Here is a 27,165-nt window from a genome sequence, read left to right as displayed (position 1 = left end):
CCAGCAACTGGTTTGATACATTCACCTCCTGAAGTTAAATAATGTACTTACATTCAGTAATCTTTGATTTGTCATCCTGAGGGTCCCAGAGTTTGATAAAATACATTTTTATATTTTTTATATTCAAATGTAGGAACTGGGTGCCAGACGTGCTCAATGGGAGTGAGATCCGGGCTCTTCGCTGGCCATGGCAGAACACTGACATTCCTGTCTTGCAGGAAATCACACACAGAACGAGCAGTATGGCTGGTGGCATTGTCATGCTGGAGGGTCATGTCAGGATGAGCCTGCAGTAAAGGTACCACATGAGGAGGAGGATGTCTTCCCTGTACCGCACAGCACTGAGATTGTTGTCATTGCAGGTAATCTCAGTCCGATGATGCTGTGACACATCCCAGACCATGACGGACCCTCCACCTCCAAATCGATCCCGCTCTAGAGTACAGGCCTCGGTGTAACGCTCATTCCTTCGACGATAAACGCAAATCCGACCATCACCCCTGGTGAGAGAGAACCACAACTCGTCAGTGAAGAGCACTTTTTGCCAGTCCTGTCTGGTCCAGTGACGGTGGGTTTGTGCCCACCGTTGTTTCCGGTGATGTCTGGTGAGGACCTGCCTTACTACAGGCCTACAAGCCCTCAGTCCAGCCTTTCTCAGCCTATTGAGGACAGTCTGAGCACTGATGGAGGGATTATGCGTTCCTGGTATAACTCGGGCAGTTGTTGCCATCCTGTACCTGTCCCGCAGGTTTGATGTTCGGATGTAACGATCCTGTGCAGGTGTTGTTACACGTGATCTGCCACTGCAAGAACGATCAGCTGTCCGTTGAGTCTCCCTGTAGCGCTGTCTTAGGCGTCTCACAGTACGGACATTGCAATTCATTGCCCTGGCCACATCTGCAGTCCTCATGCCTCCTTGCAGCATGCCTAAGGCATGTTCACGCAGATGAGCAGGGACCCTGGGCATCTTTCTTTTGGTGTTTTTCAGAGTCAGTTGAAAGACCTCTAGTGTCCTAAGTTTTCATAAGTCATGACCTTAATTGCCTACCGTCTGTAAGCTGTTAGTGTCTTAACGACCATTCCACAGGTGCATGTTCATTAATTGTTTATGGTTCATTGAACAAGCATGGGAAACAGTGTTTTTAAAGCCTTTACAATGAAGATCTGTGAAGTTATTTGGATTTTTATGAATTCTCTTTGAAAGACAGGGTGCTGAAAAATGGAAGTTTCTTTTTTATGCTGAGTTTAGAACCCCCTCCCCCAAAAGCTTCCAAAAATTGTAAAAGAAAAAGTAGGCCATTGCCTCTATTTTTTTAAGGCCTAGATATTCAAATCGGTATTATATTCTAGAATATGTGAGAATAATGTTGACATTCCCTGACCAAATAGATTAGATGGCTGCATGGAGAATTTTCGATCACCTATGTGGCTGACACAGGTACACATAATAAATCCATGAATAGAGGTAGCATTAATCTCATCGTTATTTTTATAATGAGAAAGTGACCAAAAAACAAAGTTCCTTTTTTTTTAATGTAAGGATTTGTATGGAAAGCCAAGTTGAAGCCAACATTCAATGTTGTCATCCTCACTGCACGTAGTTTTACCGAAGCAGAGTAGCGCAACACCCTTCAATTAAAGCGGTGTGGAAACAAACGAGTGGCCACATCTCTCACAAAAACAGATTCAAAAATGTAGTCACTGATAATTATAAGGGAGCAGGAGAACTTATAAATTGGCTACAATAATTGCAAGGTGTTTTCAAGCACCAAATTGACAATGTCTGATTTTTCAAGTTAGGCCTATTCCAGTACTTGAATTTCTGAGCTCCAAGTTCAAGTAGGCTACTTCAAGCCCCTTGTGTTGTTTAACGTTGCCGGTGTAACATGGAAAACAAAATGTTTTTGTCATTATTTCATTACCAGATCATCATTGTGAATAAGCCCACTAGGCTATGTAATTTGTCATTATTTAAGGGATAATGCCAGAGAAGCCGGTGTTTTGGAGGATATTTTGGTGTAACAGTATAACTTTACGTCGTCCCCTCGTCCCGACACGGGCGCGAACCAGGGACCCTCTGCACACATCAATAACTGACACCCACGAAGCGTCGTTACCCATCACTCCACAAAAGCTGCGGCCTCTGCAGAGCAAGGGGCAACACTACTAATAGGTTTCAGAGCAAGTGACGTAACTGATTGAAACGCTACTAGCGCGTACCCGCTAACTAGATAGCCATTTCACATCCGTTACACTGGCACTGGTATTAGGACCGAGAAAATGTTAAAGCTAACGAGACCCTGCTGTAAATCAAGCAGACAACAACAGATGATCAACCTCAATTCGCTAGGGATATTAGATCCAACGTGGATCCAGGCACCACTGTCTTCACCGGCATAACGAATGAGACACCAAAATATTCTGTACATTCCTCGCAAATGCATTTTTTCCCCCAGCACTTGGGCTGTTGTTGCATTGCGTGCACTCACGACAGCTGTTCGTCACTTGCCTGTCATTCTGATAATTCCTTCCTGGTGTGAAAATATCACTGTGTAATTAAACAGCTCAACACCAGATGTAATACCACAATTATTATGCATTATTGAAGAACCATGTTAATGACAGCTTCAATTTAGGTTTTAAGTATCAAGTATCTTTCTGTTAGAAGTATTAGGTTTTTCAATTGCATTTATTATTTTGGATTTGTGTGCCCACAAACTGTTTTCACCATGTAACGAGGAGACACACAAAGTTACGTAGTTACACTGCATTTCTGACCGCTAGATCCAGGAGTCCTACAGGGTTCAATGTCTAATTTAACTGATTTAATGCTTAGTATGTGATATACTGACACCTTACACTGCCATAAATGCAAGGACAGAAAAGTACTGTTTTATGTCACACGATTTTGGACAAATCCGTCGAGACACCAACCAAAGATTTTAAATCAACTCGTGAATTCGATTGAATATAGCTACGATCCCCTATATCTTTATATCAACAATTGGCAGATTGTAATCAATGACTTATCAACCGCTATAACAAGTTTAACTACGAACGGTGTAACTTCAGAACGGTATATTTATTACTAAAATTGCTTGATCAAACCCACTTGACCTAAAGCCGTCAGTCGCTCTGGGCGTTCAGGATGCAATATACAGCTGTTATGCATATAACAAATAACCACATGTAGCATCTGCACTGGGATTCGATAGCATGCTGCTGCCACCTGCAGCGCTAGAGCCAGGAATTGCCAGGGACCTCATGATACGATATTATCACGATACTCATGTGCTGATACGATGTGATATTTCAAAGAAGCAACCCTAGCTTAACGTCACACTTGGGTGGCTGGTCTTGACATAGATGTTTACATGAAACATTGTTCTTTGTAATATTGTCTTAGATTGACTATTTACATACTTTAAGACTTTATATTCCTCGTATCAAAAACAAAGCAACATTTTTCTGGCGCTCTGGCCTTGACTGTGGAGAAAGCCACCGTGTGTCATGACTGCCTCCTGTGAGTTTGACCGGTCAGGCAAAGAGGAACTTTACGACTACGCCAAGTATTGTAGAAGTCTTGTGATATCAAAGAGGCTAAAACCATGTGGTAACACTTGTTGTAAATCATTTAGATTCTACGTTGTTATGACACGAATTATTTTAAAGCGTAATGTGACATTACAACGAAGAAGTTACCGCTAACAACGAGCCCCCCCCCCCCCCCCCATCACAGTATCTATTGCAATTTTCCCCCCACCATTTTTTTCCCACTCCCCAGCTCTGCAACAATAACATTGGTGGTGGGGCGACGGTGGCGCTGTTTACGCCTTCTGCCGATTCCACTATTAGGCCAGTAGTCTAGTGGTAGCCTAATGCTAGCTATTTTGAGTAAGATTGATTTTTTTTGTTTCAGTGTCATATACCTTTTTTAGGTGCCCATATGGGCTTACTAATAACGACATGTTGTATCATTATTATGCCATGTAGAGGATATGCAGGGCTTATGCTAACTAAGATGCAGGTCTTACGCTAGCTAAGATTTATTTAGTAGGCCTGTGGAAAAGCCACGAGTATATAGGGTCAGCTTGCTCCAGCTCTTTTGTCACGGCTAGGATACAAAGGACTTTGTTTCGTCTCATAGACAGTGAGTGTCCCAAATGGGATCCTACACCCAATGTACTGCACTACTTTTGTCCAGGGCCCGTAGGGTTCTGGTCAAACGTAGTGCACGTTATAGGGAATATGTTGCCATTTGGGACAAATACCATGGCTAGTTCAAAGAGCAGCATTTTTGTGTGCAGCCAAAGAAAGGGCGGTTAAGATGATGCTCTGTAAGCAATTGTTTTTTTAAAACTTTGGGCTCAAAACAGGCAAACTGAGTTAGTTTGCTCACTGTACTGCATTTTTGTTCTTTGGAAATGTCAAACCAAGGACGGTCTCCATGCACGGTTGTGGAATGTTTCATTGTTTTAGTGGAACTTTCTTTTGACAACTCTTCGTTGCAGCTCAGTTATTTGACAACAAAGGGCCTATGGACCAGCCATTTCTGCTGTATACCATCTATCTATCCATGTATTGCTTGTCTGGTAGCTGGGAGATTGAAATATATCTCTGGTAGTGTGAGTGATTAACCTATAGAGGAGTCACCGGTAAATCGTCTGTCTTACTCTATGAAAGAAACATCGGCTTTGGAGTCACAAATACTGTGTCCTTGTTCAGTGTGACGAGCTGTGTGTTTTTGGAAGGAATGGTTTTGTATTCAGTTGCTGTCTGTACTGCACTCGGCAAAACAAATCAACACGCACCGCATGACTGTCTGGATTGGCACCGACTTGAGTAAAACTTGAATATTTCTATTTTCTGTTCAAAAAGAAAGTATGAAAGGAGGGAAGGTGGGAAAGAGGGGTTCGGTGTCCTTGGAAAGAGTGATCATTTCTTCTCTGAATCAGAGCTTCCCAGTGGGCTAGTTGTGCTGAGGCTGCTTGTTCTCGCCCTTCAAACACTCTCACATTATTATATAATTATAATTATACATTTTCATGTCTTTATTGAATACACCGTGTAAACATTCACAGTGCAGGGTTGGAAAAGTATGTGAACCCTTGGATTTAATAACAGGTTGACTGACCCTCCTTTGGCAACAATAACCTCAACCAAATGTTTTCTGTGGTTGCGGATCAGACCTGCACAATGGTCAGGAGGAATTTTGGACCATTCCTCTTTACAAAACTGTTTCAGTTCAACAATATTCTTGGGATGTCTGGTGTGACCTGCTCTCTTGAGCTCATACCACAGCATCTCAATCGGGTTGAGGTCAGGACTCTGACTGGGACACTCCAGAAGGTGTCTCTTTGGTTAGAGCCATTCTGTTGTTGATTTACTTCTGTGTTTTGGGTCGTTGTCCTGTTGCATCACCCAACTTTCGGTTGAGCTTCAGTTGGCGGACAGGTAGCCTAACATTCTCCTGCAAAATGTCTTGATAAACTTGGGAATTCATTTTTCCGTCGACGATAGCAAGCTGCACAGGCCCTGAGGCAGCAAAGCAGCCCCAAACCACGATGCTCAATATAGACAAGAAAAATACAATAATTTGTCTGTTATTAGTTTAAGCATACTGTTAGTCTATTTTTGTGACTTAGATGAAGATCAGATCAAATTTGATGACCAATTTATGCAGAAATCCAGGTAATTCCAAAGGGTTCACATACTTTTTCTTGCCACTGTATATACAGGCATATACAGTCTGTCTGTGAGAATAAGGGATGCAGGGGGTTTCTGCTGTGACTCAGCTAGGTATTTCCAAGGTTGAGAGGAGAGGGGGGTCAGCTGAGCTCATAGCAACCCAGTGGAGAGGAGGCTTGGTCAGGTCATAACCTCTACACTAGGGTTTCCAAAACTCTGTCCTGGTGCCCCACCTGGGTGCATGTTTTGGGTTTTTGCCCTAGCACAACACAGCAGATTCAAATCATCTGTGCTTGCTAATGAGTTTATTTGGATCAGCTGTGTAGTGCTAGGACTAAAACCAAAACGTGGGGCACCAGGACCAGGTTTGTGAAACCCCACTCTACACAACCTCTGCTGTCTGAAAAAGACAAGACTTCATATTTTATATTAGAAGGGTATTTGCATTAAAAGAGGGAGAATAGCCAGGGGAATACCTGTTAAATGTTTCCTGTAACAAAGAGTCCGTCCCAAATGGCACCCTATTCCCTATGTAGTGCACTACTTTCAACCCAAGGCCTATAAGCCTCGGGTCAAAAGCACTGCACTGTATATCGAATAGGAACATTCAGTCCGGTGCATTTAGCTGCAGCACGACTCAATTGCTTTCCATTGCTCTTCTTGAACAGAAAGAGGTTAGGGTTCAGTGAGGTTGTGACACTGATGGAGCGTCATTGATCCCACATTGTCTAGGGAGAGATGGACGTAAGTGAACGAGAGGGGATTCCAAAAAAATGGAGAGAGGGAGAGAAGGCTGGATTTGAAGAGGAGTGGAGTGGGTAGGTGAGGAGAGTTGAGGATTACGGGAGAAAGGGGACCTGAGGAATGTAGTGGCTGTGTCCAAATACCCATACTAGCCTCATAAATAGTATGCGGAGAAAGTGTGTGAAATGTAAAAAAACAAAGTGCTCAACATGTCATCTAATGTGTGATTGCGTTGATTCCTGCCATTCCTTCGTTTTGGTACAGCGCGTCAATGTATCTGCTTATCAGCTGTTGTCAGACACGTGAGTCAGAAAAGACGACTGAATTCTGCTAGATCAAACGCCGAAATGAGTATGCAGTTTAAGTAAGTGGTACGCTAGTATGGATATTCGGACACGGACAGTGAGAAAAGAGGAGGGGGAGGAGAGGGCAGGAGAGGAGGATAGATGAAAAGATAGGGGAGGAGGGAGGTGAGTTACTCACTGTTTCTGTTGCCTGACTCACCGGGTCTGTGTTGTGGTGCTGAGCTCGGGGGGTTTATTCAGCACTACAGGCAAATTATTTACTGTTTGTGTGTAAGGGGGGGCATGGGCAAACCATATCAGACAACCTAACCTGAAATCACAACCTGAAGGTACATGCTACTGTACTGTTTGCTGAAGCTAAGATGAAAAGCATGCAGAGCACATCAAGCCAAAAACCGGTACTGTAATGGAATAGTGTTATGTTCCCAACGGACTACTGTACTATGTACTGAACTATTTACAGAAAGCCTTGCTGCATCTCAGTTTGTTGAAATGTGTTTGACCAAGTAAAAAAGCCCTGATTCATTCATGCTAATGAGCCAATCGAAACATGCTCCTGTCATGGTGTCATTGAAGCCTATTCTTCTTATATCCCAATAGTTTGATGGGTTTGCAACCCAAATGGCACCCTATTCCCTATATAGTGCACTACTTTTGACCAGGGTTGTAGGGTAAAAGTGATGCACTATATGGGGAATACGGTGCAGTTTGGATAATGATAGCCCTAGATCCTAGCATTCACGAAAGTTAGCAGATAGTTGCTCTGCTGATTGATGAACGCTCGTTTCAGATAGAGAGCTGGACAGTGTGCACTGTAGGTATGTGCTCAAGATTTTTACACACACACACAGTTACCCAGGATTCTAGAATATCTTCTCTGGTTGAAAACAGCCTCTTGTCCTTGACTTGGTCGACAGTTCTTTCCTGTGTGTGTGTGTTCGTTCAAGCTTTTGTGTCAGTATATCTCAGTACACAGTGCATTCGGGAAAGTATTCAGACCCCTTGACTTTTTCCACATTTTGTTACGTTACAACCTTATTCGGAAATGGATAATAAAAAATAAAAAAATCTCTCTCAACAATGCACACACAATAACCCACAATGACAAAGCAAAAACTGGTGTTTAGACATTTTTGCAAAAAAAAATCAAAAAAAAATAAAAAAAAAAAATCACATAAGTAGTCAGTACTTTGTTGCATCACCTTTGGCAGCGATTACAACCTCAAGTCTTCTTGAGTATGACGCTACAAGCTTGGCACACCTGTATTTGGGGAGTTTCTCCCATTCTTCTCTGCAGATCCTCTCAAGCTCTGTCAGGTTGGATGGGGTCTCCAGATGAAAATGTTTTTTATTTTACCTTTATTTAACTAGGCAAGTCAGTTAAGAACAAATTCTTATTTACAATGACGGCCTACACCGGCAAAAACCGGGCAACGCTGGGCCAATTGTGCGCCGCCCTATGGGACTCCCAGTCACGGCCGTTTGTGAGCCTCTAGCACTGGGATGCAGTGCCTTAGACCACTGCGCCACTCGGGAGCCCCAATCGGGTTCAAGTCCGGGCTCTGGCTGGGCCTCACAAGGACATTCATAGGCTTGACCGGAAGCCACTCCTGTGTTGTCTTGGCTGTGTGCTTAGGGTCGTTGTCCTGTTGGAAGATGAACCTTCGCCCCAGTCTGAGATTTTGAGCGCTCTAGAGCAGGTTTTCATCAAGGATCTCTCTGTACTTTGCTCCGTTCATCTTTTCCTCGATCCTGACTAGTCTCCCAGTCCCTGCCGCTGAAAAACATCCACACAGCATGAGGCTGCCACCACCATGCTTCACCGTATGGATGGTGCCAGGTTTCCTCCAGATGTGACGCTTGGCATTCAGGCCAAAGACCTCAATTGGTTTCATCAGACCAGAGAATCTTGTTTCTCATGGTCTGAGAGTCTTTAGGTGCCTTATGGCAAACTCTAACCGGGCTGTCATGTGCCTTTTTACTGAGGAGTGGCTTCCGTCTGGCCACTCTACCATAACGGTCTGATTGGTGGAGAGCTGCAGAGATGGTTGGCCTTCTAGAAGGTTTTCCCATCTTCACAAAGGAACTCTGGAGCTCTGTCAGAGTGACCATCGGATTCTTGGTCACCTCCCTAACCAAGGCCCTTCTCCCCTGATTGCTCAGTTTGGCTGGGTGGCCAGCTCTAGGAAGAGTCTTGGTGGTTCTAAACTTCTTCCATTTTAAGAATGATGGAGGCCACTGTGTTCTTGGGGACCTTCAATCCTCCAGACATTTGTTGGTACCCCTTCCCAGATTTGTGCCTTGACACAATCCTGTCTCTGAGCTCTACGGACAATTCCTTCAACCTCATGGCTTGGTTTCTGCTCTGACATGAACTGTCAAGTGTGGGTCCTTAAATAGATAGGTGTGTGCCTTTTTCCAAATCATGTCCAATCAAGTTGTATAAACATCTCATGGATGATCAATGGAAACGGGATGCACCTGAGCTCAATTTTGAGTCTCGTAGAGGGTCTGAATACTTTTGCAAATAAGGTATTTCAGTTTTTTTTATACTTAAAAAAAATTTACTAAACCTGTTTTCACTTTGTCTTTATGGGGTATTGTGTGTAGATTGGTGTTTTAAAAAAATATATATTTTAGAATAAGGATAACTTAACAAAATGTGGAAAAGGTCGAGGGATCTGAATACTTTCCAAATGCACTGTATCGCTGGCGTGCGTGCGTAAGTGACTGTGTGCACAGGTGTGTGTGTCCCAGACCTGGGTTCAAGTACATGTGTATTTGAGTATCTGGTATTATAAAACAAATCTGAGTATTTTAGTATTTTCAAATACACAGCTCAAAACAAGTACTTTACTTTTATTACCCCCAGAAATGACAGGGAACTTGCAGGGGCCTTGGTGGAAGAGTGGGGTAGCATCTCACAGCAAGAACGGGCAAATCTGGTGCAGTCCACGAGGAGGAGATGCACTGCAGTATTTAATGCAGCTGGTGGCCACACCAGATACTGACTTTTGTTTTTGACCCCCCCCCTCCCCTTTGTTCAGGGACACATTATTTCATTTCTGTTAGTCTCATGTCTGTGGAACTTGTTCAGTTTGTCTCAGTTGTTGAACCTTGTTATGTTCATACAAATATTTACACATGTTAAGTTTGCTGAAAATATACGCAGTTGACAGTGAGAGGACGTTTCTTTTTTTGCTGAGTTTATATCTGAATGCTTTACAGTACCTGTCAAAAATGCCAAGAGTGCAAAAGTTCTCATCAGGCAGGGTGGCTACCTTGAAGAATCTAAAACTAAAATATCTGTTAATTTGTATAAAACTATTTTGGTTACTACATGATTCCATATGTGTAGTTTTGTCTTCACTATTATTCTACAATGTAGAATATAGTAAAAATAAAGGATAAACCCTGGAATGAGAAGGTGTCCAAACTTTTGACTGGTACTGTACTTTGAATGTATGTGAAAATAATTGATAGTATTTGAACCGAGGCGTGTGGGTGTTTGTACTAATCCCAGTATATCCCTAGCCTGGTAGTGCTGTCGTGACAACGGCCCTGGGTCCCTCGTGTCTCTGTGTGTGGTGCGAGAGGCAGCACAATGACGCCGTTGTTGCCTGCTGGGGTCTCTGGTAGCAGCGGTGGTGATGTACACATTCATTTGGATGCTGCCCCACTGGAGACTTGTTTGAGCCCTCAAACTCTCTGTGTGTGCAGTGCACTAATGATAAAAACACTTCTTTAAAATGAGATCGGATTCTCGATGCTGAAAAGTACAAATCCAACCTGACCCCTTAAAAAGTATGTTTGACTGGCACCCGTAGAGCATTTCGTAAACTCGACTGCAAACTTAAAATGGAAGTCTTTCATCTTCAACCTTGTCCTGGGGCAAGTTTCCATTTTAGTCTTGAATGTTTTAAATGCATCTGGACGAATCATTTATCTCTTGGAGGATGAATGTATAAAGAATGTAATATATTTGAAAGAAAACTTGTTTTATCAGCTCTGTTTGATAATACACAAGTGTATTGTTGACAGATAGGGCTAGTTTTGTTGGAGTTTTTTTTTGACTAGGACCCATAGGGTCTGATCAAATGTAGTGCACTATACAGGGAATAGGGTGCCATTTGGGATGCGCCTTAGAATGACTTATTTTAGTTATTTGACTGACTGACAAGGTCTTGGGTGGGCAGAGAAAAGAGTGGACTACAATATACACTGAACAAAAATATAAACACAACATGTGAAGTGTTGGTCCCATGTTTCATGAGCTGAAAAAAAAGATCCTTACACAGGTGCACCTTGTGCTGGGGGACAATAAAAGGCCACTATAATGTGCAGGTTTGTCACACAACACAATGCCACATCTTTTGCAAGTTGAGGTCGTGTGCAATTGGCATGCTGACTGCAGGAATGTCCACCAGAGCTGTTCCCAGAGAACGTAATGTTAATTTCTCTACCATAAGCCGCCTCCAACGTTGTTTTAAAGAATTTGGCAGTACGTCCAACCGCCCTCACAACCGCAGACCACGTGTATGGCGTCGTTCGGGCGAGCAGTTTGCTGATGTCAACATTGTGAACAGAGTGCACCATGGTGGCGGTGGGATTATGGTATGGGCATGCAATTTGAATGCACAGAGATACCATGAAGAGATCCTGAGGCACATTGTCATGCCATTGATCAGCCACCATCACCTCATGTTTTGGCATGATAATGCACGGCCCCATGTCGCAAGGATCTGAACACAATTCCTGGAAGCTGAAAATGGCCCAGTTCTTCCAGGGCTTGCATACTCACCAGACATGTCACCCATTGAGCATGTTTGAGGTGCTCTGGATAGACGTGTTTGACAGCGTGCTACGGTTCCTGCAAATATCCAGCAGTGGGACAACAGTCCACAGTCCACAATCAACAGCCTGATCAACTGTATGTGAAGGTGTCGCGCTACATGAGGCAAATGGTGGTCACACCAGATACTGACTGGTTTTCTGATCCACACCCCTACTTTTTTTTTTCTTAAGGATCTTTGACCAACTGTATTCCCAGTCATGTGAAATCCATAGATTAGCGCCTAATTTATTTAAATTGACTGACTTCCTCATATGAACTTTAACTCAGTAAAATCTTTGAAATTGTTGCGTTTTTATATTTTTGTTCAGTATAAATGTAATGCTTCTTTGTTCCTCTCCACATAGAGATGGAGAATGGCCTTTTTAAGGATACGTGTGTTTGTGTGTGTTTTTTGTATAGATCTCACACCAAAAAAAGCCCAGATGTCAGAGAAGAATTGGCTTTATTTCTTATGTTCACCCAGCTATCTGGTCACGCTGCGTACACCTGTCTCACCGCGCTCGCACAAGCTCAGTGTGGGATCTTTGCACGTTGTCTCCGGGCTGGGCGCGGTTGTTTACCATGTTGGGAGCATGGCCAGGTACGAGGCCCTGCATGTGTCGGTGTGTGTTTACACTCAGTCGTGTGTGTGCATCTGATAAAGTAATGAATGATAAAGACTATTGCCACTTAATGTTTTAGTTAATTAAGTCTACCTTTTTCCTACAGGCAATATGTTGGTACGTGTGTTTGTGTGCCAGTAAATGTAAAACAAAGAAAGTTTGGACGATCGTGAACTTTTTCGCCAGTCCCCACAAGGGAAAAATGCTATTTTAGGGTTAGAATTAGGTTTAGGTGTTCGGGAAAGTAGGATTTTGAATGGGGATTAATTGTTTGGTTCCCACATATCCACAGATGTTCCATCAATATTGTAATAACCAGCAGAGCTGGTATTACTAGTGTGAAATTCATGCTTTTAACATGTATTTGCGGGTTGTTAGGTGTGTAGAACTTGACAGCCATGGTATGATACACCTTTGCACTCTGTTACAATAGCATTGTGTAGGCTACTGCATCTATCAAGAATGCTAAGAATGGATGCCGATCCGGAAAGAAGGGTTACCAAAATATACTGTTATTCTATGGTTCAGTCACTAACAACACGTTACACCAGGGCTGTGCGTATCAACATTGCTGTGAGTTTAGTATTTTGATCAGGAACACTTGTTTTATAGTATACATCAAATTGTTTTCAGGGGTGACAGTATTAGTCCAATGGGCCTTTTGTAACTGCTTCCTGTCTGATTCTCTATACACACACACCTTCGTCTCTCGCTGCCTCCCTCCTCATTTAAAGTGTAATTCCAATTTTGTTCACTCTTCTATGTTCCCTCTACTCACTCACTCACTCACTCACTCACTCACTCACTCACTCACTCACTCACTCACTCACTAGTAGAAAACCAATTCAACATGTGCATGCACTTTGGCTTTGCTCTCCTGAACTCTAACATGCTCTATTTCCAGGCATCAAGCAAACTGCTTCTCACAAAGCAGAGCGGTCTTGGTGTGAGTCCCAACATGGCACCCTATTCCCTATATAGTGCACTATATTTGACCAGGGCCCATAGGGAATAGGGTGCCATTTGGGATGCAGTTGTAGACTCACTACCACAGGACACATTTCCAAGTGTGTCAAAGGCCCTGCAATGAGCATTGAGGTCAATTGCATTATTGTATACCAACAATGTTGATAACCCTTTAAAAAAAAATCTTGTTCATCATTGAATAGGGTTCCAAAATTCCCAGGTTTACCAGAAATCCCGGCTTGGAATCAGGAGGGAATAGGCAGAGAATCCAACCAGAATTTCTGGAAAACCTGGGAATTGTGAGAAAGTTACTGGAATTTTCCAATCATATGTTGATATGAAGTCATGCAAATCTCTTGTCTATGCCTCATATTGCTCTGACCCCAAACCATGTTTCTTTAGCACCTACACAACATTAGGAAAGTTGAATGTGATTATTTTAGACTTGGGTGCGGATCCGGTCTAGCCCATAGAGCCATTACATTTTAATTCAAGGTGTATGCAAACAACGCGACTTGAAGGGTATATCAAATGAATGTAGTTCCGACCAGCGTGGGTCTCCGTCATGCAGTGTGGGATTGTCATGTGGGCCGCAGGCCATAGAAATAGAGTTACTAGAGGGTTCAAAGCCCCTCCCTCATACCACTTGAATAGTAATTCCCATTCTAGTAATTATAATTCTATGGGGGGTGGATGTTTCCAGTTCATCATTACATGGCTACGTCTCAAGTGGCACCCTACTACTTTTGACCTGGGCCCATAGGGCATGTGACTTCTGCTCATCGAGATTTATTCCATAGACAAACAAGAGGGGCTCGTCTGAGCAGTGTGGGGGTCTGACCATACAGAGCACAGATAGTGGAGCAGGACACACACAAAGGAGGGATTGAGGAAGTGATGGAGAGATGGCAGATGGATGCAGTGTTGTGGCCCAAACATCTGTCCAGTGTCCATGCTGCACCATGGGAGACAGTAGGCATTCTGTTACCCAAATGACAAGTGACAAATAGTGCTTGGGCACAAAACCATTTAGCATTTTGAGTCTGAGTGGAAAGAGAGAGAGAGAGGGTGTCATGTGAGAGGACAAAGACTGAGGAAGAGACAGAAGACAGGATGAGAACGCAAAACAGAGGGAGGGGATGAGAGGGAGGACAAACACTGCATGGGACTTAGAGGAGGGGAAAAAAGAGTGTGGGAGACGAAAACAGAGGGAAGGCTACATGGGAAATATTAGACTAGTTTGTTCTCTAAGGCATAGTTGAGAGATGGGGACCTGCTTTAGCTGTGACCCGGCAAGAGACTCGGGTCCCGAGCTGGTTCCCGTCAAGCGTCACGTCACGCGGCCAAGACGAACCAAGGCTATCGCTAGCGTAGATAGATGGGATCTGATATGCAACACCAGGTAAACATAGAATACTTCACCTTTTTATATACGTTCCTTATATTGGCACCTAATTCAGTATTTTATATTTTTATATATATTTATTTTCTAATTTGGTTTTGCCGAACCCTAATAGCAGGGTTTTGTTCCTTAGGCACCAAACGGAAGAAAACAGACATAGGGAGAAAACAGACAAATTAAAAATTTTATTACATTTTTTACATTAAACGCAACCCAGTAGTAGTGTTAGACACAGTATAAATGAATTGATATTGACCGGGCAGCGAGGCGAATGAACTGCTGCATTACAGCTTGTTACATCACGCCTGGTTTGTTTTGCGGTGTAGCGGTATGACCCGTCGTACATCACACTCCACAGGAACTGACATCTGCTTCACTCTGTTTTAACAGCACATGTACACAGTCAACCGCGCGCACAAACACATACATGCATGCATTCATACATACAGTCAATCGCACACATGCACACACACACGCACCCTAACGACATCCGCAGAAAGCAAACATTGGCTTCATTCGGGGTGGCAGCACTTTCCCCAGTCCCACTCGCCCAAGCCAGCCCATAAAACAGGTGGATACCCTCTCATCGTAGCAGTCTGATAGACCATAGATGGATAGAACAGACCGGCATTATCCAAGCTGTGATTTGATTATCTGTCCAACTGCCGTTTTGAATGGGATTCATTTGAGTCAAGAAATTTTATTATTTTGAAAATGTGGATCAAATGGCTCATTTTAACAGTTCTCTTTTTTTTAGTGTGGCACAGATATGGCAATGACTCTGGTAAATTATACAGCAATGTTGGCTGGGCATCGCTATGAGACTGATCTTCAGCTATGTCTACAGTTTCTGTTCAGAAAAACTTTAACATGCAAATCATTGATGACAAGGGCCAGATTCCTACGAACCAGGGATGTCAAACTCATTCCATGAAGGGCCTAGTGTCTGCAGGTTTTTGTTTTTCTTTCATTTAAGACCTAGACAATTATTTATATTTTTTTTACTAATTAGTGACCTTAATTAATCAATCAAGTATATGGGAGGAGCGAAAACTGGCAGATACTCAGTTCTCTGTGGAAGGATTTTGACTCGTGCTTTAAACCATCAAACTGTGTCAAATGTATAACTTAGATTTTTACAATCAAACAATTGCTGCTACTGAACATAGCTGCAGGTTACTGGATTCAATATATATGCAAAGACAACGCAACACTGCCAAACTAGTGATAAGAAAACGTCCCTGCGTATTCCTGCCTGCCTCTTAAGGCTGACGTCCCATGGTGCTCATTTGATTATTAACTTCGCTTCCACGTACTGTGCTATTTATTCACCATCAAACAGTGGGTTGAAATTAAATTCAAAACCTTACTTTTGTTTTATCAACTCCACGATATCAGGAGGAGGAAATGAGCCTTTTATACATTTTCATTCAGATATGAGAGATGGAAATTAAATTGAAATTGTTTTGACTGTTGGAAGGCAATACGATATGGATTACCCAAGGTATCTGAGGACGATTACTCTCCTGGGTGTTGTGAGTTCTTAATCTTGTTTAGCGACGGGGCACAGGACCAGGGTCCGACCATGTGTCATCAGTGTTTAGGTGGGGTCACTGAGGTTGTGTGTCTACCGCGTAACTGTGTGTGTGCTGTTTGTGTGTTACTTTCTTATGACGCAGGACAATTAAGTGCTGGTAGTGGCAGCGTTTAAGTGTTATTCGACATCCATAGACGCAGAGACGCGATAGTCCGGCATCCCGTTGTGACATACAGTGGGGAGAACAAGTATTTGATACACTAGCGATTTTGCAGGTTTTCCTACTTACAAAGCATGGAGAGGTGTGTAATTTGTATCATAGGTACACTTCAACTGTGAGAAACGGAATCTAAAACAAAAATCCAGATAATCACATTGTATGATTTTTACGTAATTAATTTGCATTTTATTGCATGACATAAGTATTTGATCACCTACCAACCAGTAAGAATTCCGGCTCTCACAGTGTATCAAATACTTGTTCTCCCCACTGTAGCTACGGGGCTCACACGGCTCTGAAACCACCATCCATGGGGGACGCACAGCCCGAACGCGCAAGACCGGCACTGCGTACGCATCGTCTATTCATTTGAATGTGTTGACAGTTGTCCGGAATTGCTTGAGCCGCGCTAAGAATTTGGATCGTATGAAAGCCAACAGCCCGATATTCTAGAACACTGCTGTGCCTCCACGTTTTGGACTCTGATAGGCACTTAAAGTGTAAGAACCAGAGGCCTGTTCAGCAGGGTACAGCATTGTTGAATGTTCCGATTTTTAGAAATGTAATGTGTGTAACAAACCTCTCTTTTCTGACATGTAGAATAAGGAATCACTTCAGCTCCATTCATGGCGTGACATTTCAAGCTGCAAGGTTCCACAACGTTTATGCCCCTGAGGTGTCTTGACTGTTTCTCAGGCTCACTGACGTGGGATCACTGCTGTCTCTGTGGAACTCGGGTTACACTGTAGTGCTTCCCTGGCATTTCGACGCTCCTTTTATACCCGCTGTAAACTGTGTGTGTGACGAAGAAAATTCCATTTGGTGTCACACTGTCTAGGATGTACCCACTATATTTCTACCAGAGACTGGGAAGCTGTGGTTCCCCCTCCTTGGAGGACTGCTTGTAGTAAAACTAACACTTTTTCAGGAACTCTTACATTTGAAACGAACCCTTGAGAACTGACTAAATAGGTGTTGGAAAAGCATTTTGAAGGACCGGCCAGCAACACCATAGGTGGTCCCCTGAGCGGGGGGGTTGAGAAATTCAGAGATATAGCCGATGTAGAATGGCTATGTCCCAGTGTGCCAAGTCACATGCCTACTGTACGTCCTTGACCCTGATGTAATGTTTAAGGAACCATAATCCAACGTTACCACAATGGTTTCTGTGTGAGAAACAGCTCGTCTGTTGGGCTCAGTTGCACACAGACCCACCACCAGGAGTTGCTGTTGACTTTCCTGCTTTGCAGCAAAATGTGTGACAAACATTAAGTCTCAGTAAGATAAATCTAGATCTTCTCAATGAAAAACACGACTCTGAGTACTACAACGTTGGGTTGAATCTCTTATCTTTACACCAAACACCCACTTCCCTAAGAACAACCTTGCTTTTTTCCCTTCTTGTTTGATGTAGGAACACTTTGTTCTCGTCACGTTTTTCTCCCGTGGCAGGTCCTCTTGAGCCACCTCTCTCTGTCACTTTAGATCTCTAACGGCTATGGGCGAGAGTGATTTGATATATTTGAAAAGAATGTGAATTATTCAGCGGCGAGGATTGAGTTAGTGGTCCCTTAGCTCGCGCTTTTACTGTAAAGACCATGTCCGTGAAGTCTAACCGTGAAAGACTTGTTTTTCATTCGTGTCTGGATTGCCATATGTAACGTTGAGTTTGTCACAGGAAACAATCTTTTTTTTAAATCCCCCCCCCCACATTAAACTGGTTACATGTCACAGTCGTTTGCCAGTTTCCTTTGCAGCTCAATATGAACCTCTCACTATAATCTGCTGTAGTCTCATGCGTGGGCACTGGTTGGCTGTTTTCAGCATGTACATCATGCATATAAAACAATGGCTTTTTCTATAGAAATAGGTCCTGCCTCTCGCTAAAAAGTAGAAAGCGATTATTCAGTCGACATTCCTATCGGTCCTACAAGATGGCGACGTCTATATGAACGCAGCTGCCGCTTCATTAAAGCCGTTAGCCGTATGACTCCCTGATAAAATAAAGGTTAAATAAATAAAAAAAAGTCCAAAATAAACATCAAGGCCACTAGCATCTGGCAACACAGTTTGGTTTGGGTTGGCACGTGTGAGAAGTGTAATGTGGTCTTGTGGAGAGGAATCGTCAACTCAGCCATCCATTGTCAGTGACTGCAAAGAAAAGATGGCTTGGAACAACGCCACCACTCGCTCGTCACTCTGTGTATCAACCAGTCTGTCGGCCAGCCTGTTTGTCGGCCAGCCTGTTTGTCGGCCAGCCTGTTTGTCGGCCAGCCTGTTTGTCAGCCAGCCTGTTTGTCAGCCAGCCTGTTTTTCAGCCAGCCTGTCTGTCGGCAAGTCTGTCTAGCAGTCAGGCACACAATCGGACTGTGCAGTAACAGCAAAGCCCTGTGTGTGTTTGGCTGAATCGGTTTAGAGGGAGAGGAAAAAGCAGTCAATTAGCAAAGGGACTACTTTTGACCTCCCCGGGGTGTATTGTAATGGTAAACCTCGCTCTGTTAGGCAGTGAGAGCAGTCGGTGTGAGGTGAAACTAAACCCAGTGTATTTTGGACATTTTACACATTGTTGTTGCTCTTTTAGTCCTGAGGCCCAGTTAAGGGGATATTTGAATGTTGTCAACTAAAACTGAATAAAGGCTACTGCATTTCTTTCGAGTATGGCTTGTCTACCTTTGCAGTTAATATTATACAAGTCTATAGAGGCAATGCCAGAAAGAATAGTAACAGAACATTGTCTGTGTATTGTTAGCAGACCTCGCATGTCGTAGTTGCTACTTAGGTTATTTATGAATTGATCCTTTTAGATGTCCTTTAGAGGCGATTGCATGTGACTGTTCCTATACCAAGCCGGTCCTTTGAGTGTACGAGGAGACATTTAAAGCAGAGTTGTGACGGGACACCTCAAAGTTCGAAAACAATTATTTTGGTTATTGAACTACAGTAGGTGAAGTGGATTTACATCCGGTAATGGAATTACGGTAACGGAAATATAACGTGGGTCCCTGATCTGTGCTTTATAGAAATGCATGATTCTGGATATTAATATCATTCTCTTCATGGTGATGTATCCTGAATAGGTACACAAAGATAGAAATATGCAATATCCTTATTTTGCATATTTTGGTCATATTCTACACGCTGGCTATTAATGTAATTAGCTCCGCCCCCAAACAAGACCACATTTGGTTGGTCTGGACCAGACCAATCACAGAAGTCTGTTTTCACATTACGGCTCAGTAGAGAACACTATAGTACAGTAGAGTAGATATGTTTAGTAGAGCACAATACAGTATATTATACTGTACTCTAGTGTGCTCTACTGTATTGAATTCCACTGTACTCTACTTTTCTTCACTGTACTGTTCTCTACTGTACTGTGCTGTCCAAACTTGTGAAACATAGACGTCTATGATTGGTTCAGATTTGGTCCGGCCAGGGCGGACTGACCAAATTGTCACGCCCTGACCTTAGAGAGCCTTTTTATGTCTCTATTTGGTTTGGTCAGGGTGTGATTTGGTGTGGGCATTCTATGTTCTATTATTTGTATATCTATGTTTTGCCCGGGTAGGGTTCTCAATCAGAGGCAGCTGTCTATCGTTATCTCTGATTGAGAACCATACTTAGGTAGCCCTTTTTCCCTCCTTTCGTTGTGGGAAGTTGACTTTGTTAGAGGCATCATAGCCTATGTTATGCTTCACGATTGTTTTGTTGGCGACATTTACCTAAATAAACAGAAATGTACGCTCACCACGCTGCACTTTGGTCTGCTTCAGTCGACGGCCGTGACACACATATCCACTATTTTTCAACATCCGTGGATCCCCGGTGTCAGTTTGTGACTATATGATTTCCCATTGTAGCCAATACAATTTTGGTAACAGAATTAATGGTTTTAATCACTTAGCAAGTTTCTTTATGAATTATTATCAGTAGAAACACTAACTAGTAGGTCTACCTTTACTTGTTACTTGTGTGAACTTTTGTTATCCTCCCTCATGGGGGAGCGAAATTAGAAAATATCTTAAAGATGTGGGTTTTTGGTAGCGGAATTTGTTCAACTTACATTTAGTTTGGGAGAAAATATTTGTTTTCTGTAAGTGTTGATATTAGTTGTCAGGGGTCTTTTAAAGAAGGTCTAAATTACACCTTTTTTCCCTGGTGGTTTTTGTCTTTTTGTCTTTAAATCATTTTTTTACCAAAAACTAAAATAAGCAAAATTTACAGTCGGGGAAAGGGGAAAGTGCGTTGGAGTGATCACTTTGGCCGGATATGATAACATTATTGCACTGATGCATTGCAAATAGTTGCACCGCCCAGACAGAGATGAGCACCGTGAAAAAGAAGATCCAAAGGAATTGACAACCATTAGAAAAATGGAAATGACTTGCAAACCACTTGAGCAATGAGGCTGTAAGAGTTGCGCAGGGTAAACGGCATTTACTGTTGAATTGTTACATTTTACATACGAGTTGTGTTATTTTTTTTATTATGTACTGTACATGTATTATTTGCAGATGTCACTGACAATAAACACACACTGAAAGCCACTGAATTGTCTTGCGTTACCACCTTTATTAATAGGCCTAGTAGGATGCGTTGCTCGGTTGATTGACAGGTGTACTGTAGAACGATAAACTTTCACCTAGTGTGGATGCTCACCAATGTGGGTTAGAGTCTGGACTTGCGATAAACCACTTTTAAAATATCTGACTTTTACTGAAATACTGCCATCTGTAAGATGATAATGAGTTTTCTTGACTTTAGGGCTGGCACAATTACCGTATGACCGCGTAACTGATGGTTGTGGATGAAGATCGTCATAAAAATGTAACTGTCATAACTGTAAAAAGAAGGGGAAAAAAAGATTAACTTCTACTTCCTCCCAATCCCGGGTCCGGGAGCACCCCCATCAGTAAAAAAGCTGACTAGCATAGCCTAGCATAGCGTCACAAGTAAATAGTAGCATCTAAATATCATTAAATCACAAGTCCAAGACACCAGATGAAAGATACACATCTTGTGAATCCAGCCATCATTTCTGATTTTTAAAATGTTTTACAGGGAAGACACAATATGTAAATCTATTAGCTAACCACGTTAGCAAAAGACACCACTTTTTTTTACTCCATTTTTTTACTGCATCAGTAGCTATCAAAATTCGACCAAATAAAGATATAAATAGCCACTAACCAAGAAACAACTTCATCAGATGACAGTCTGATAACATATTTATTGTATAGCATATGTTTTGTTCGAAAATGTGCATATTTAGCGGCACAAATCGTGGTTACAATACAATGAGAAAAGTAGCCAAGCTGCCCAGAAAATGTCGGGAGAAATCTTTGAAGAGGCACCTATTCTAATCAATAAATAATCATAAACTTGAAAAAAAATACAGGTTGGACTTTTGCAGGGCTCTGGCAGTGCTCCTCCTTGCACAAAGGAGGAGGTAGCGGTCCTGCTGCTGGGTTGTTGCCCTCCTACGGCCTCCTCCACGTCTCCTGATGTACTGGCCTGTCTCCTGGTAGCGCCTCCATGCTCTGGACACTACGCTAACAGACACAGCAAACCTTCTTGCCGCAGCTCGCATTGATGTGCCATCCTGGATGAGCTGCACTACCTGAGCCACTTGTGTGGGTTGTAGACTCCGTCTCATGCTACCACTAGAGTGAGAGCACCGCCAGCATTCAAAAGTGACCAAAACATCAGCCAGGAAGCATAGGAACTGAGAAGTGGTCTGTGGTCACCACCTGCAGAATCACTCCTTTATTGGGGGTGTCTTGCTATTTGCCTATAATTTCCACCTTTTGTCTATTCCATTTGCACAACAGCATGTGACATTTATTGTCAATCAGTGTTGCTTCCTAAGTGGACAGTTTGATTTCACAGAAGTGTGATTGACTTGGAGTTACATTGTGTTGTTTAAGTGTTCCCTTTATTATTTTGAGCAGTGTATAATAAGTAACTAATAACAGTTAAGGTGGGCCTTTGCGACACACACACACACACACACACACACACACACACACACACACACACACACACACACACACACACACACACACACACACACACACACACACACACACACAGGGGGCTGGACTGAATCATAATGTCAGTGGGTGTGATGGGCCAGTGTGATGACGCCTCTGAGCTTATCAGTGTCCAACAGCAGCCTTTCTCCCCTCGCCTTCTCCCCTTGTCCGCTGTCAAGGTTACATCCAGCAAGGTATTTCAGGAATGCCACCCCCCAGCAGACCCTGCCTGCGTCCCAATTGGCACTCTATTCCCTATACAGTTTATTACTTTTGACCAGGCCCATAGGGCTGTCAAAAAGTATTTGCTTTATAGGGAATAGGAGGCCATTTGTGACAGCCCCGCTCTCTCTCTCTCTCTCGGTCGCCATCTTACTCTCGCACTATCTCTCCCGCTCTAACTCGATCCTTCCCCGCTCTCACTCTTACTTCATCCCTCCCTCCTTCCCAATCTCTGTTTCTTTGAACAGGGTTGTGTGTGTGCACAGACATACCCCCACCCCCCACCACCACCAAAAAAGGTCTACTGAACCAGATACTTCTTCAGACTAAACACACACACACGCGCGTTTTCTCTCACTGCAGCGGTGAGGTAGGCCCAGCACCTATCCATCTCAGTGACAGATATGTTCCTTGCAACTGGACTACAGCAGGATGACATGACAAGACAATAATTGTAGTGAGAAATGCTCCAAAATGTTTCCAAGGTGAAGTTTGCCCAATACTAACCTTAACCACGGTGGGGCAAATGTCAAACAAACCATAGATCAGCGTCGAGACTAGAGGCAACTTCACCCTACACCACAACATAGATTCCGCAAAAAAAAAACACTTCTGTGGAATCACTGAGACCAAACCCAAAGCTACATCCATAAGCTGTCCTCATATATATACTCAGAATGTATCAATGCAATGTTGACATTACAATGTGGGGATTCTCAGTGCTCTTGCTATGGGAGAGTTTGAAATGACCCTCTGTTGGGCCAAGGACCAATAGTTTCCAATAGTTTCCTTCCATTGTCTGTAGTGGAGAACTGATGGGCCTATTGGCTTTGGTTCAGTCATCGAAAGATGAAGCTGAGATAAAATAGTCAATCAGTTCTCTGCACCTAATCAGTTCTCAACAGTCCTCAGAAATCAACCACACACCAAAGCAACAGTGTTCAATTCATTCAGAAGTCACGCTGTGCTACTATAAACAATTGTTAAAAAAGCAGTTATCAAATTTATTGGTCACATACACATGGTTAGCAGATGTTATTGCGAGTGTAGCGAAATGCTTGTTATAAAGACGTCGGTGTCCGTGACGTGGCTGGTTTTCCCTTTGTAATCCGTGATTACCTGTAGACCCTGCCACATATGTCTCGTGTCTGAGCCGTTGAATTGTGACTCTACTTTGTCCCTATATCGACATTTCGCTTGTTTGATTGCCTTGCCGAGGGAATAACCACTGTTTGTATTCAGCCATATTCCCGGTCATCTTTCCATGGTTAAATGCAGTGGTTTGCGCTTTCAGTTTTGCGCGAATGCCCGCATCTATCCACGGTTTCTGGTTAGGGTAGGTTTTAGTAGTCACAGTGGGTACAACCTCTCCAATGCACTTCTTTATAAACTCACTCACCGAATCAGCGTATAAATCGATATTATTCTTTGAGGCTGCCCGGAACATTTCCCAGTCTGCGTGATCAAAACAATCTTGAAGCGTGGATTCCGAATATTTCTCGTCATGTATACATCCTGTTTGAATTTCTGCTTATAGGACAGGAGGAGCAAAATGGAGTCGTGGTCAGATTTGTTGAAGGGAGGGCAGGGGAGAGCCATGTATGCATCGGCAAAGTTAGAGTAGCAGTGATCCAGTGTATTGCCCGCACGAGTGCTACAATCAATATGCTGATAGAATTTAGGTAGCCTTGTTCTCAAATTTGCTTTGTTAAAATCCCCAGCTACAATAAATGCAGCCTCAGAAGATATGGTTTCCAGTTTGCATAGAGTCCAGTGAAGTTCCTAGAGGGCCGTCGTGGTATCGGCTTGAGGGAGGATCTACACGGCTGTGACAATAACCCACGAGAAGTCTCTTGGGAGAAAATATGGTCGGCATTTGATTATGAGGAATTCTATTTCAGGTGAACAAAAGGACTTCAGTTCCTGTATGTTGTTACGATAACACAATGAGTCGTTAATTATGAAGCATACACCCCGGGCCTTCTTCTTCCCAGAGAGATGTTTATTTCTGTCGGCACGACGCATAAAGAATCCCGGTGGCTGTACCGACCCTGCCAAAATATCCCGAGAGAGCCATGTTTCCGTGAAACAGAGTATGTTTCAATTCCTGATGTCTCTCTGGAAAGCAACCTTTGCCCGTTATTTAGTCTACCTTGTTATCTAGAGACTGGACATTGGCAAGTAATATACTCGGAAGCAGTGGGTGGTGTGCACGCCTCCGAAGTCTGACCAGGAGGCCGCTCCGTCTACCTCTTCTGCGGCGATGTTGTTTTGGGTCGGCCTCTGGGATCAGATCAAATGCCCTGGGTGGTGATGTGAACAATGGTTCGGCTTCGGGAAAGTCGTATTCCTGGTCGTAATGTTGGTAAGTTGACGTCGCACTGATATCCAATAGTTCTTCCCAGCAGTATGTAATAAGACATAAGATTGTCTGGGCTAACAATGTAAGAATAATACATAAAAAAACAATAGTTTCCCAAGGACTAGAAGCGAGGCAACCCTCTCTGTCGGCGCCATCTTATACAAGACTGGCTGATGCTACCTAGCTAACCTAGCTTGTTAGCAAGATATGTCAAGTTAGAATGCGGTCCTTGGCTAACCTGTTATTGCTATTGAGCTAACTAGTTAGCTATGCTAATTATATGTATTTTAGGACTGGATTGCTAGCTATTCTACCCAGGACCAGGTGTAGAGTTAAATCCACTGTGTCAGGGAATTTCAAGGAGGTAAAAAATTCCTTGGGATTCTGAATTTAAGCAATCTGAGGAGCGGCGTTGGAAAAGAAAGTAAAGCATATCTGCTTCCTGGATACCATCTTCGTAATACGTCTAAGAGAAGATTAATGCTCTCTCTAGCCTTCCAGGCTTTCATTACATGCGTCCCAAATGGCACCCTATTCCATATGCACTACTATTTGCCAGAGCCCAATTGGTAATGGTCAAAAATGGTGCACTATGAAGGGAATAGGGTGTCATTTGGGACTCAACCATGGAAACCAAGACAAGTGAAACATTTGCATATCACCCCCATTTGAATCCCCTCTCAATACAATAGTCTGATGGTTATCATTTGAACTAAATTAATGCCTTTCGTCAGGGAGAGTTTCTCATACTGTTGGATGAAGGACAGAAATTAATCTAATCCAAATGGATTGCTCGTCTCTTATATAATAGTTTTCTAATTCCGTTAAAATTTGTCTGCATCCCAAATGGCACACTGTCCGCTATATAAAACAATACTTTTGACCAGGGCCCATAGGCTCTGGTCAAAAGTAGTGCACTATATAGGTAACAGGGTGCCATTTGGGTTGGACCCGGTCTCTTGAAAATCATACTGTACTCATATTGTATTGTCATATAAACATTCTTAACTGACGCAGGTAAATTGTGTTACATTGTCTTCTCCACTCTTTTAGGGAGCCTGGGTTCTATTCTATTTTAGTCCAAAAATTGGATTCCCACACACAAAGTAATGTCCTGACTGTTGGAATCAAATGTATATGGGCCCCGAGTTCTGAATAAGGAACTTTTAAAAGTAATGGCTGCCAGTTTACAGGTCCTTTTTATGATTTAAGAATAAAATAAACAATCTTTGCTTAACTTGTTGAATACACGTTTCTGATTGGCTAGAAGGGCATTCTAGAATGGATATTAGAACTAGATAACGGGACAGTTGGAAAAGTTATCGGAACACCTTGAAATCATGACGCTATATGCTCCTACACATGCAGACCGTCCTTGCTACAAAGTTACAGAAAGCTAAACCAACAATCACACAAACAGAAATTAGATACATTGTAAATGCAGGTGCAACGAGGAAAAACTTCCAGCATTGATTTGTCTTTCAGATACGTTTTTTTTGTTGAGCATCTGATGACCGAACGTGGTGAGTGATGAACATGAAATTCTTAAGTCCCTACTGTTGCAGTAATGACGCAAGTGGCGCTATGCTGTCAAATCCACTTTTCTACTCTGAGAAAAAATATAAACACATATAAAGTGTACCATGTTTCATGAGCGGAAATTAAAGATCCCTGAAATGTTCCATGTGCACAAAAAGCTTATTTCTCTCAGATTTTGTGCACACATTTGTTTACATCCCTGTTAGTTTGCATTTCTCCTTTGCCAAGATAATCCGTCCACCTGACAGGTGTAGCATATTAAGAAGCTGATTAAACAGCATGCTATTTACCCTTGTGCTTTGGACTATAAAAAGCCACTTTAAAAATGTGCAGTTTTGTCATACAACAAAATCCCACAGATGTTTCAAGTTGAGGGAGTGTGCGATTGGGATGCTGACTGCAAGAATGTCCACTAGAGCGCTTGCCCGAGAATTGAATGTTCGCTTCTCTAGCATAAGCCGCCTCCAATGTTTTAGAGAATTTGGCAGTACGTCCAACCGTCCTCACAACCACAGACCACGCCAGGCCAGGACCTCCACATCCGGGGTCTTCACCTGCTGGATCATCTGAGACCAGCCACCCGGACAGCTGATGAATCTTGGGGTTTGCACAACTGAAGAATTTCTGCACATACTGTCAGAAACTGACTCCGGGAAGCTCATCTGCGTGCTCGTCGTCCTCACCATGG

The 27,165-nt window shown here is 43.0% G+C and overlaps 1 protein-coding gene across 18 annotated transcripts in view; it reads left to right on the top strand.

Annotated features, from left to right (window-relative positions):
• Window positions 1-27,165, top strand: part of LOC129862751 (pleckstrin homology domain-containing family A member 7-like) — a 167,434-nt gene that overhangs the window by 9,638 nt on the left and 130,631 nt on the right. The window contains exon 1 of one of the 18 annotated variants that reach the window (XM_055934686.1): window positions 14,286-14,562. The exons of the other annotated variants lie outside the window; for them this stretch is intronic. Coding sequence (XP_055790661.1) covers window positions 14,426-14,562 — 137 coding nt within the window. The 5' untranslated portion in view covers window positions 14,286-14,425. Of the gene's footprint in view, window positions 1-14,285; window positions 14,563-27,165 lie in introns of those variants that run through there. 18 annotated transcript variants of the gene reach the window in all.

Source organism: Salvelinus fontinalis, chromosome 9, assembly GCF_029448725.1.
Source record: "Salvelinus fontinalis isolate EN_2023a chromosome 9, ASM2944872v1, whole genome shotgun sequence".
In the NCBI taxonomy this organism is placed as follows: domain Eukaryota; kingdom Metazoa; phylum Chordata; class Actinopteri; order Salmoniformes; family Salmonidae; genus Salvelinus; species Salvelinus fontinalis.
The sequence above is the reverse complement of the archived record's forward strand: the minus strand, read 5'-3'. Positions and strand labels throughout refer to the sequence as shown.